At 50.0% G+C, this 11487-nt stretch overlaps 2 protein-coding genes and 1 non-coding gene across 8 annotated transcripts; 2 read left to right on the forward strand and 1 right to left on the reverse strand.

Moving 5' to 3' along the window:
- Nucleotides 1-1923: 1923 nt before the first annotated feature.
- EIF1AD (eukaryotic translation initiation factor 1A domain containing) lies at nt 1924-5168 on the reverse strand. Of its 6 annotated transcripts, none has more exons than XM_066252102.1 (7): nt 5027-5168; nt 4712-4891; nt 3564-3658; nt 3315-3423; nt 3111-3219; nt 2891-2935; nt 1924-2366 (listed from the first exon to the last, which is right to left on the reverse strand). In XM_066252102.1, exons 3-7 carry the CDS (start codon nt 3648-3650, stop codon nt 2222-2224), a joined length of 495 nt encoding a protein of 164 aa, XP_066108199.1. In that variant the 5' UTR covers nt 3651-3658; nt 4712-4891; nt 5027-5168; the 3' UTR covers nt 1924-2221. The 6 variants fall into 6 exon arrangements, with proteins under 6 accessions (XP_066108199.1, XP_066108198.1, XP_066108195.1 ...); XM_066252101.1 differs by having other exon boundaries at nt 4797-4891; nt 5027-5160; XM_066252098.1 differs by having other exon boundaries at nt 3564-3738; nt 4797-4891; nt 5027-5160.
- Nucleotides 5169-5243: 75 nt separating this feature from the next.
- BANF1 (BAF nuclear assembly factor 1) lies at nt 5244-7115 on the forward strand. Its single transcript, XM_066252103.1, has 3 exons — nt 5244-5383; nt 6427-6565; nt 6811-7115. The coding sequence occupies exons 2-3, from the start codon at nt 6443-6445 to the stop codon at nt 6955-6957; spliced, it is 270 nt and encodes an 89-aa protein (XP_066108200.1). The 5' UTR covers nt 5244-5383; nt 6427-6442; the 3' UTR covers nt 6958-7115.
- A 1804-nt stretch (nt 7116-8919) lies between these two features.
- Nucleotides 8920-9080, forward strand: LOC136321285 (small Cajal body-specific RNA 1). The gene has a single exon (XR_010728554.1). It is a non-coding gene; the product is annotated as a small Cajal body-specific RNA 1 (non-coding RNA).
- Nucleotides 9081-11487: the final 2407 nt, after the last annotated feature.

The raw sequence follows: 11487 nt of genomic DNA on the forward strand, positions 1-11487 counted from the left end.
TTGGGCCGCCCCCGCCATCAAGGCACATATGAGAAGCAATCAATGAACAATTTTTTTTTCTTTTTTTTGTATTTTTCTTAAGTTAGAAACCAGGAGGCAGACAGACTCCTCCTGCATGTGCCCGACCGGGATCCACCCAGCATGCCCACCAGGGGGCGATGCTCTGCCCATCTGGGGCATTGCTCTGCCGCAATCAGAGCCATTCTAGCGCCTGAGTTTGCTCCAATGGAGCCTTGGCTGTGGGAGGGGAAGAGAGAGAGACAGAGAGGAAGGAGAGGGGAAGGGGTGGAGAAGCAGATAGGCGCTTCTCCTGTGTGCCCTGGCCAGGAATCGAACCCAGGACTCCCGTATGCCAGGCCGACGCTCTACCACTGAGCCAACTGGCCAGGGCCTCAATGAACAATTTAAGTGACATAGCTACAAGTTGAGGCTTCTCATCTTTCTGCTTTTCTGTCTCTATCTCCGTCTCTCACTAAGAAAATACATATTAAATACAGACACACACACACACACACACACACACACACACACATTAAGCAAACTTAGAAAGTGAGGAGCAGATAAATGAGGAAAGGTTGAAGTCCCATTGGATTACAATGGGAAGACAGAAAGATTCATGAGCACATCTTTAGGGTTGATACCAGGGGGGTGAGAGTTCTCCCCATGGCCACTATTTCTTAGTGAAGTATAAGTGTGGTAAACAGCAGGGAACAGGGAACAGAGCAAGCAGGTTAGCAGCTTTGAAATACACCCCAGTGTTAAGTCTGCTAGGCAGTGCTGAGGGGCCATTTCAGGTTTATAATTATGAATTTAAGGTAAAACTAGAAAGCTCTGCAGACGATTTCCTCTAACAGCTACAGGCACAGAGAAGAATCGTTGGGTTGGCTGGGGTTAGGGTTTTGTAATGAATACAATGAAGGAAGACAATGAGTGGAAGGTGTGGGCCATAGAATCCATATTGCACAGCAAAGTGAAGACAGGAGAGTAATGGTGAGAATATGGTGGGGCTGGAGGATGAAGATAAAAGAATTTTTGCTGGGGGGATAGTTGAGCAAGTGAGAAACCCAGGAGATGGTGACGGTATACATATTTGATTTCAAAAGGTGCTGCAATTTCTCTGGATGTCAGGGGTCCAGGGAGTAGGGATGTAGGTAACAGGTCTGGAATAGATGACAAGAGCACTGAGGATATCCAGGAACTAAAGGGCAAAAGTGCTGAATAGGCCTATTCATGGGATGCAGAAAAGAATGACTAAGTAGAAGGAAAAGGCTCTCAATCAGGAAAGAAACTCTCCAATGTCTGAGCAGTGACTAGCAGTGACAGAGATAAGCGTGTATAGCCAAAGGTAAAAAAATACATGGGGTGATGATGGTCAGGGAAAGCAGCTTGGGAGGCACCATGAATTTCAACCTGAGAGTGTGTTTCTTTCTTTTTTAAGTGAGAGGACTGGGAGATGGAGAGACAGACTCCTCCATGCACCCCAACCGGGATCCAACCAGCAACCCTGTCTGGCGCCAATGCACAAATCAACAGCGCTCTTTTTAGTGCCTGAGGCTAACACGCTCCGACCAACCAAACTATCTTTAGTGCCCAGGGCTGATGCTGGAACCAATCGAGCCACTGGTTGTATGAGGGGAAGAGGGAGAAGGGGGAGAGAAGAAGATGGCCACTTCTTGTGTTTCCTGACCAGGAAGTGAACCCGGGACATCCATACACCAGGCTGACACTCTACCCACTGAGCCACTGACCAGTGCCCTGAGTGTTTCTTAAGAGGCAACTGGGCACTAGGTCCTATGGCTGTGATCCTGAATCAGTACTGATTGTGAAGACAATAAAGTGGGACTTTCCCAGCTATAAAATACATGCAAGGAGGGACAGCATAGGGCCTGCTACTTACTAAGTGCCCAATGAGAGAGACAGAGCCTAGGAAAAACTCCAGCCATTCTGTATTTCCGTTCCATTCAACCCATCCACCTATGAGGCCTCCACCAAGGGGCAATTTTTAACTTCAATTAGTCCCTCCTCCCTCCAGAGTTACTCAGACACCAGAACAAGTCACCACCCACCAGGGGTTTAATTCTCCTAGGTCAGAAAGTAAGTTCAGAGAGGGGTCCTGCCTTTCTCCCATCCAGAGGGGAAGATCTGCAGAGCACCCTGGGGATGTCTAAGCTCAGAGGAGCCAAGCACTAGTGTCTGAACAAGAGAAGTGGGTCCTGGGGTCTCAGGATGCCTCCTCCTCTTCACTCTCCTCCTCACTCTCATGATACTGTCTCCGGTTGGTGTTCACAAAAAGGCCAGAATAATTTTCAGAGCTGGACTCTTCCCCCGATGACTGTGGTTCAGCTGGGAGTTCTGGCTGCGTTTGTCTTCATGGGGGAAAAGAAGAGACTTAGCCCAATGTCTTCTGGGAAAGCCAGATATGCAATCAAGAAGCTCCATAAACCCTATGGCCAAGTAGTCAGGGCTCAGAGACTCAGGGATAGAGTCAGAGGAACAGCAGGAAAATTTGGCCAAGGGAAGCAGGCTAAAGACTACCCACCCACATATACCTCAAAAGTTTACCAGAGCCACTGGTTTTAATAATACTGACTCTATTACCAACATGCAATGGACCCATGTTGCAATTTTGTAAGTGTTAGCTCCTTTAATCTTCACAAAGCTCCCATTTTATAGATGAGGAAATCCTGGCTTAAAAGATTAAGTAACCTCCTTAATGGTCCCAAATACAAGTGGCAAAGCCAGGATTTTAACCCATAGCATCTAACTTTCAAGCCATACATATAACCATATATTTAGGCGCTCTCACCAGGGAGAAAGAAAGGCTCAATTTCCCCCTCAAGGCACTAAAGCCTTATTTTCTGTCTGGCCTACCCTATGGCTTGATCCTCACCTGTTCCTGTTGTGTTTCTCAGCCACTTCAGAGAAGGCCTCAGGCCTGTATCAAGAGAAGAGCCAGGATCAGAAAGAACAGAGAAACTTCTTAGCACAAAAGCTGTTTCCAGCTATTCCTGCCTGAGGTGCTAAGATCTTTCTTTTCCTCCCCCAATTTCACAGCTAAGAAGCCAATCCTCCCAGAAATCAGGCAACCAATGACCAAGGGGAGCACCTACCAGTACCCATCCTTCTGCAGAGCGCGCACATGGGTTTTGCGGAGCACAAAGGAGATCTCAGCCTTTACCTTTTCTCCCTCTTCAATAGGGTCAACAATGAGAAAGTCCCCTGTAGGGTAGAGAGGAGAAAAGGCTGTCCAGCTTGCAGTGGCAGAAGCCAAGGCCACAGGAAATGGTTCTATCTCCCAGAGGACCGCCTCTCACCTCTCTTAATCCAGATGTTCTTACGGTATTTGGAGGGCATGCTCACCAGGAAGCGTTGCCCCTGAGCTGTCTCCACTTCATGCAGATTGTTCCCTGGGGTCCTAAGTACCTGGTTCAGGAGACCAAGAACCAGTTGGCCTCATCAGCCAGCTCAAAGACCCCCTGAACTACAATGTACCCTTCCCACACCCCAGGGGCCCAACAGGAGTGCAAGGATGGGGGTTGGAGCTTGTGCCCCATGCTACTCACCCTCACAATCTGCTGCTGGTCTGAAGGTACCATGTACTCCCCCAGCACCTCCTTCACCACATGCTTCCTCTTGGTGGCCTGAGACATCCTGGGTCCTGTCCCAAGGCAGTGAGAGACCCAGAGGCTGTCAACTCCTTCTCTGGAGTTTCTTGGATGGCAGGCTTAGAACCCAGGACTGTTTTAAAGATGGGGAGGGATCTTTTAGTGAGTGACACAGTATACTCATTAAGAACGTGGGCTCTGAAAGCTAATTCCTTGGATTGAAATCCTACCTTGACTCTTTCTTGTAGATGAAAAAAGGGGTTCTATGGAAAGTGACCTCACAAGGTGATCTGATCATAAATTGCTAACTGGGCAGGTTGTGGAGGGTAGTTATGTCCTGGGCCTAGAAATTCTTTAGTAAAATATTTTTGGGGGTAGCCAAGTAATACTCCTCAAAGGAATGACTAACCTCAGTAGGGCATATAATCTTCTTAACTATTCTGTAATCAAACCCCAGCCTTACTTCCTCCTACCCTCATAAAATCTTTAGTTGCTTCCTTAAAGAAACTGCAAAACTTGTTAATTCTCCAGAGCATTTAAGATCTTATTCCCTGTCATGTGTTGTCAGTTTGGCTCAAAGAAACTCTTACAAAAATTCTCTACAGATTCGGATGCTCTTGTGTTGACAACTCTTACTGTTCTCCAGGCCTCTGAGAAAAACAATAGCTAACCCAAAACATTATTATTAGGATTAAATGATGTAAGCAAAGCACTTAGCAGAGTGTGTGGTACATAAAAATAACTCATGTCATCCTAAACATTGGGATAATCATGAAAACTAAATAAATCGTCCTGACAGTCGCTCAGGAAGGAAAGACAGAGTAGCACAGCCACACAACACAGATGCTCAATCTCTCAAAACACTACAGGCAGAGACCAGTTAGCAGAACACCACAACAGTCCGCGTCAGAATGAGTTCATTAGGACGGCTTGGGCATCTGGGGTATTGCTAACTCGTGTTCTCTGAGATGACAAGGACCCCCACCACCAAGACTGGTTGTTTCCAAAGGAAATTCCGAAGTGTTACTTCTAGTTGACGTTCTCTGCCTTCCTTCCTTCTCTACCCCGGAAGAAAGACGCTCAGGGAGAAGGAGACCCACACTTACTATCTGGCCCTTTTCTCCCACGGGCGCTGCCTAAACGACCCCGTGCTCCAGGTTGGACGCTGGGAGCGACTGTTACACGACTCACTTCACAGCTGAGCCAATGAAAGCACAGACCGGTGGCCACAACGGTGGAGCTGGCTTGGACACTGGTCTCCGGCGCCTCTGGTTTCCGTACGACTCCTAACAGTCCGACAGTGCAGAGAATGACAAGAACCTGCTTGAGTCGGACCCTCCCGAGCACTGTATTTCCGGCGCTCTGCAGTAAGCCTCCGGCCCCCCGAGTCCCTCCTGGTCCGTTCCTCTAACTCTCCCCACCTCCAAGTCGACCGAGGCCAGGTCCTTGAGTTCCGGACGCTGTGCAGCGGAGAAATGAAGTTTCCTCCACCGAGGCCTCCGCTCCCTGAGACCGGAAATGCTGCCAGAGATGCGAGACCAAACAAGGGAACCCGGCTTTCCGCGAATCGACCGGAAAGGAGCGCCGGCTAAGGCCACCGAGGAGATCCAGAGCGCCTCATCTCTATGGCTCTAGCAGCTAGAAGTACCAAATTTAAATTTTTTAGGCGGCTCTTGAGGCGACCCGGAAGCGGAAGTGGAAGAAGGTTCTAGTGGGTTGAGGTATCGGCGGGAGCAGCCGGGCGGCGACAGGGGCCGTTAGGGGAGCTGGAGTTGCAGGTAAGCGCGAGCTGCGGAGTGGGACCCGGTCTGACAAACAGTGTGCCCGGAAGAGGGGAGGAGAAGAGTCGCAAGCGCTGCGGCGGCCAGAGGCTGCAAGTTCGGAGTGGGCCTGGCGGCGGACGCGGCGCGTGGGCTTGGCGGCGCGTGGAAGGGGCGGGGCGGCGCGGCGCGCGTTGGGGGCGGGGCTGGTGGCGCACGGCGGGAGCCCGGGCGTGGACCCGGCGGGGCGGGAGCAGGTGTGCGCGTCCCGGACCGCGTCCGTGTGCTGCTCGTGGGGCAGGGAGGGCCCTTTGTTTGCTTTTCAGGCCAGGTGGCCGTTCCAAGCAGGGTTAGTGTCCTTTTTTCCCAGCCAAGGTCACAGAGGGTGTGACACCTTCAGGGCGAGCCCTGAGTGCTGACTGGGAATTTTCCCACTGCCCTGTGTGTGCCACCTGATAGGGCAGGATAGTCTTTTCTCTGGGGCAGTACTAAAACCCACTTCCCGCAGGGGATGGAAGAGGTTTCTCTCTCGAGTAGTGGGGAAAACTTTTTGGATTCAGTTTTCTTATATGTGAAACGAGGGCGAGCCACCATAATGGCTGGTTTCACTTTTTTTTTTTTTTTTGTATTTTTCTGAAGCTGGAAACTGGGAGAGACAGCCAGACTCCCGCATGCGCCCAACCGGGATCCACCCGGCACGCCCACCAGGGGGTGACGCTCTGCCCCTCCGGGGCGTCTCTCTGTCGCGACCTGAGCCATTCTAGCGCCTGGGGCAGAGGCCAAGGAGCCATCCCCAGCGCCCGGGCCATCTTTGCTCCAATGGAGCCTCGCTGCGAGAGAGGAAGGAGAGGGGGAGGAGTGGAGAAGCAGATGGGTGCTTCTCCTGTGTGCCCTGGCCGAGAATCAAACCCGGGACTTCTGCACGCCAGGCCAACGCTCTACCGCTGAGCCAACCGGCCAGGGCCTTGGTTTCACTTTTACTTGACACAAGATTTGGGCCAGTGGGCCTTTGGGAGTTCTAGGGTTTTCAGCCCTAACCTACAATTTGTTGGGATTTTCAGATTGAAACTGATCAAGATGACAACCTCCCAAAAGCATCGAGACTTCGTGGCAGAGCCCATGGGAGAAAAGCCCGTGGGGAGCCTGGCAGGCATTGGTGACGTCCTGGGCAAGAAGCTGGAGGAAAGGGGCTTTGACAAGGTGTGGGGTTAGGCTGTGTGGAGCTGGGAGGGCTGGGGGTGGCAGACTACACTACGCTATTGCCTGGCAGTTTGGGAGCTAGGAAAGGGAGTTTACCTATAGTGGGGGGACAGTGGTATATAATCGGAAGAGAGAGCCAGAGCCTGCTCTTCCTCCTAGCCCGTGTGCTTTGAATGTCGCAGAAGTGGCCTTCTTGTTTTTAGTCTCACAGAGCACTGAACAGTTTGCCCTTTACTGTTTTATAGGCCTACGTGGTCCTTGGCCAGTTTCTGGTGCTAAAGAAAGACGAAGACCTCTTCCGGGAATGGCTAAAGGACACATGTGGCGCCAATGCCAAGCAGTCCCGGGACTGCTTCGGGTGCCTCCGAGAGTGGTGTGACGCCTTCTTGTGATGTTCTCTGGGGAGCCCCCAGTTCCTAACCCCAACCTTGAGTCTCCAGAGTGTGCAGTGGAGTGGGGGCTCCTCCCTTGTCTTCTACGAAGGAAACAACTGCTGTCTACTCACCTCCAGGGTCTTTGGGGGAGTTCTCTCCCCTCACCATTTCAACTTTTTTGGAATTCTTGTTCTTGCATGCATCTCCCTTCTTCCCCTCCCAGTTTCAGATCGATAATTACCAGCTTATATGAGTGAACTCGTAGCCATTTCCCTCACCCTCATCTTCACCTCTGGTCTGTTTTTGCCATTTGGCTTTTCTTTTGGCAAAACAGTCACTGTCCACATAAAGTTTTCTAAATCAATAAAGTCAGTGGCCTTCAAGATTGAGCTTTGTGGGTTGGAAAGCAGGTGGGCTGGTAGTCACCTCTTCCCCAGGAGCTGATCATGTCTGCCGCTCTCCTTATCACTGTGGATCGAAACTGGTAGCTTCCTCCTCACTTTGGAGGACAGCCACCCTGGCCACGCAAGCCTTGCGCAGGTGCTTGGAGTGTCTCAATCCCTTAGTAACATGGCAGAGTGTGGGTTGATCCCTTCCTGGGATCCAGATGGCCTTTTCGTGTTTCAGATGTCAGTGAGTCAACAGCTGGGCTAGGCAGCACCTGGTGGAAAAGTCTGTGGGAGTCAAAGGTACCAGAAAGAAGGAACCCAATGTGGGTAACAGTTCACCTGCTAATGGTCATGTCTCCTGGTCTCTGGGAGAAGTGGGTAGGCCTCGCCCTTTTCCCTGATATCTGGGGGAGGCAGAAAGAGCATGAGTGTCACAGCTGGGTGGATGTGATGGAGTTACTCTTTTATCTAGTGCAGTTTGATCCTTTTCTTGGTTGAATACTTAGTGAACCAGGCCCACAGCTAAGATTTTTGCAAACATTTTTTTTACTCCACAATAAAAAAATAATTGTTTTGTTTTTTATAGCTGAGGGAACCAGGGGCTCAGAGACTACATTATAAGTAATAGTTCATAGACTTACTGGTAGGAAGTACCAGATTGGTCCTTAAAACAACTTGAAAGCACATGTACCCGAAAGCCCTATTTTCCTTGGTCATGTCACTCAGCCTCAGTTTTCCCACGTGGAACATGAGCTTGTTGTAATGGTTGAGTGGAATAATAGCTGCGCAGTGCCCAGCCCTGCTTGGCTTCAGGCCTTGAGTAGAGCAAGAGGAACTACTCGCTTACAGAATTTTCCTCAGAGTGTTACCTCAGTGTCAGGTACTTGAGTCTCAATGTCATAGAAGCGAGCACTGAACTCAGTAGAATTTCAGGCGTATAGAGTTTATTGAAGAGAGCTTGAGCCCTGGTTGGATAGCACAGTTGGTTAGAGCATTGTCCCAATGGGTGGAGGTTGCCAGTTTGATTCCTGGTCAGGGAACATACAGAAAGATAGGTGTTTCTGTGTCTCTCTAAAATCTGTGTGCGTGTATATATGTATAAAGAAGAAGAAAAGAGCTGTGCACAAAGGAGTTGACCAGGAAAGGAAGTCAAGCTCCCTGAGGGGTCCATGTGGATGGCTTGTATAAGGTCCTGGGGATGGGTGTAGGGCTCCAGGATGAGGATGAGGCCAGTTGTCCCATGGTCAACATCTGGAGTGGTTGATCTGGAGGTAGTCATGAGATGTTTTCCAGGGTCAGTGGGCTGGTAAAATAATACTTGCAGAAATATTGTAGTTACCATTTAATTGACAAAATTATTTTGCAGAATATGTTAAGAAAGGATGGGTCCAACCTGTGCTGGTGCAGTGGATCAAGCGTTGACCTGGAATGCTTAGGTTGCTCGTTTGAAACCACCGGCTTGCCTGGTCAAGGCACATAGGAGAAGCAACTATGAGTTGAAGCTTCCCACTCCTCTCTACTTCTCTCCCTCTCCTCTCTCCAAAATCAATGTTTGGTGGTGTTTTTTTTTAAAAAAGAAGAAAGGCTGGTATAGCACTTGATACTAGCCAAGCTATCTGTATCCTGGCCTTGTGTCAAAAGTTTGTGATGTGTTGTGATAGCTGGGTGTAAGAAGTGCAATATTAAAAGCCATGAGTCTTTTAAGCCCAGTGTGTAAAGACACACTCTGAGTTATAACTCAGTGGCACAAATAAAGAAAAAGGATGTTGTCATTCCTTTAAAGATGTTGTTAGGTAATTTCAACTACAGAATTTTACTGCAAGCAAGAAGTCATAGGTCCCTAAGATAAGTTCTTTTGGTCTGTCACAAGAGGGCTTACAGTCTGGTCAGGAGAGACAGATAAGTACAAAAGTTGGGATTATAGAAGATTTTCATGATCTCAGGGTAGGGAAAAGTAAAGAAAAAGGAGTTGGTAAATTCAGCTCCACTAATAGAAACTGTTCATTGAAAGATACCATAAACAGAATGGGGAAAGATGTTTGCAACACATAAACGACCAAGGCTTTATCCAGAGCGCACACAAAACTGCAAATGACAATAGAAAATGGTAAAAAGCTTGAAGGGCAGTCCTGAGAGGGATACCCAAGTGATGAATAACCCTGTGATAAGGGGTTTAATTCTAGTCATAATCAGAAATGCAACTGAGCCTGACCAGGCGGTGGCGCAGTGGATAGAGCATTGAACTGGGATGCGGAGGACCCAGGTTCAAGACCCCGAGGTCACCAGCTAGAGCGTGAGCTCATCTGGTTTGAGCAAAAAAGCTCACCAGCTTGAGCCAAGGTCGCTGGCTCAAGCAAGGGGTTACTCGGTCTGCTGAAGGCCCGCAGTCAAGGCACATGTGAAAAAGCAATCAATGAACAACTAAGGTGTCGCAATGCTCAACGAAAAACTAATGATTGCTGCATCTCATCTCTCCGTTCCTGTCTGTCCCTATCTATCCCTCTGTGTCTCTGTAAAATAAAAAAAAGATGCAAGTGACGTGCCATTCTGCAGTCACTGGATTATCAGGGGTTTTATAGTCAACAATAATACTATGTGCTGAAGAGGGAATGGAGCAGTTGGACCTGATAGGCAGTTGGTGGGAACGTAAGGGGTGAGCACTTCGGGAAAACAGTTGGGTGTTTTCTAGTAAAACTGAAGGAAGACCCATCCTGTGACCCCAAAATTCTACTCCCCCAGGGCTATGACAGGACTTGCCTGTTGCAGCACCAACCTGAGCCCAGTAGCTTTGTTTATAACAGCCCACAATTGGGAAAATGAATGGCTGTCAATACCAGCGAACAGAAGCTCACTGTGTTGAACCTTAAACACTATTAGGCAAACGAAACATCCAGTGGTGTGATTCCATTCTTAAAAGTTAAATAAATTTTTGCTTGGAGATTTCGGCATGGGTGGTAAAACCAGAAAGAAAAGCTTATTGCAAAAGTCCGCAGTGATTGCCTCTGGGGCCAGGGTGGGTGTGAGGAGTGGCACACCTGGGGGTGAGCGATGGTTTCCATTTCTTGACCTGTGTGGTGGTGATACAGGCATTGACGAATCTGTTAAAGAGAACTGTTCTGTGTACTTGGTGTTAGCTACACCTCAGAATAGAAGAATGAAAGGGAAACAAATAAAGACTGGATAGAGCGATTATGCAAGTAGTTGGAAACTGACAGGTATTATTAGTAGGGGTGAGGGTTCAATGCAAGGCTGGCTCTGGGGAGTGTGAGTGGCCCCTTGGAAAGGCACCAGGTGGCCAGTGCAGGGTCTGGCTTGTGTTACAGGCCACTTCCTGGGAGGGTGCCAGTCTGAGGCCCAGACTGAAGTGGTAATGTGCGCTGTCCCAGGGGTTTTAGGACAGACTATATTTCTGATGTTTCCCTGGATGGGTCCAGGGTTACTTGACCCTTGTGCTGTAATGCTGCCACTTAGGCCTGGTGTGCTCGGCAGGGTCCCACCCCCGCCCCACTCCCCCACAGCCATATCACTACCAGATTGTGGTTGGCATTCTGTGGTCATAGAGACTGGTTCCTTCTCCACAACACCTCTCCCAGGGGGCCTGCCTACACTGGTTGCCAGGTTTTGCCGCCCATGGCTCTGGCTCTGGGGCCTGTCTGGCAGAACTGTGTGGGATCCCCTGCCAGCCCTGCTTCTGCTTCCTCGTCGTGGGCCCTTCCCCGCCTCACCCATAGGCTGTCTCTGAGGGGGCTGGAGCCCGCCTTCTCACCTCTTCCTCAGGGCTCCAGAGGTACCTGGGAGGGGTGGAAATGCCTGAACCTCTTATCTGCCCCTCAGTGCATCCCACATGGCTCCCTGCATCTCTCCTGGAGCAGGAGACAAAGGGCCTCCAGAATGTACACTGTGTCAGTGTGGCCTCAGATCCAGCCCCAACTCGGCTGGCAGGATGAGGGGCCCCAGGCTTCGGATGTTGGAGGAAACGGACCTAGATGGGGATGGGTAGAAATCAGGTTATCTAAATGTCAGCCCACACTGCCCAACAGGGCATGCTTGGCAGGGGGCCTGGGTGGGCCTGGGAGTCAGCAAACGTTGACTTGGTGTCATGTCCTACCTGCCTCTGTTGCCACTGCACCCAGCCAGAGCTTGTCCCCCTCAGCCTGTC

This window comes from Saccopteryx bilineata, chromosome 1 (assembly GCF_036850765.1).
Source record: "Saccopteryx bilineata isolate mSacBil1 chromosome 1, mSacBil1_pri_phased_curated, whole genome shotgun sequence".
In the NCBI taxonomy this organism is placed as follows: domain Eukaryota; kingdom Metazoa; phylum Chordata; class Mammalia; order Chiroptera; family Emballonuridae; genus Saccopteryx; species Saccopteryx bilineata.

Bases quoted from the DNA above. Each gene is read 5' to 3' on its own strand.
- EIF1AD (XM_066252102.1), bottom strand. From the start codon at position 3,650: ATGTCTCAGGCCACCAAGAGGAAGCATGTGGTGAAGGAGGTGCTGGGG. The intron at 3,424-3,563 runs GTGAGTAGCATG...CTCCTGAACCAG, and splicing joins ACCAGCAGCAGATTGTGAGG to GTACTTAGGACCCCAGGGAA. The intron at 3,220-3,314 runs GTGAGAGGCGGT...TCTACCCTACAG, and splicing joins GAACATCTGGATTAAGAGAG to GGGACTTTCTCATTGTTGAC.
- BANF1 (XM_066252103.1), top strand. From the start codon at position 6,443: ATGACAACCTCCCAAAAGCATCGAGACTTCGTGGCAGAGCCCATGGGA. The intron at 6,566-6,810 runs GTGTGGGGTTAG...ACTGTTTTATAG, and splicing joins AGGAAAGGGGCTTTGACAAG to GCCTACGTGGTCCTTGGCCA.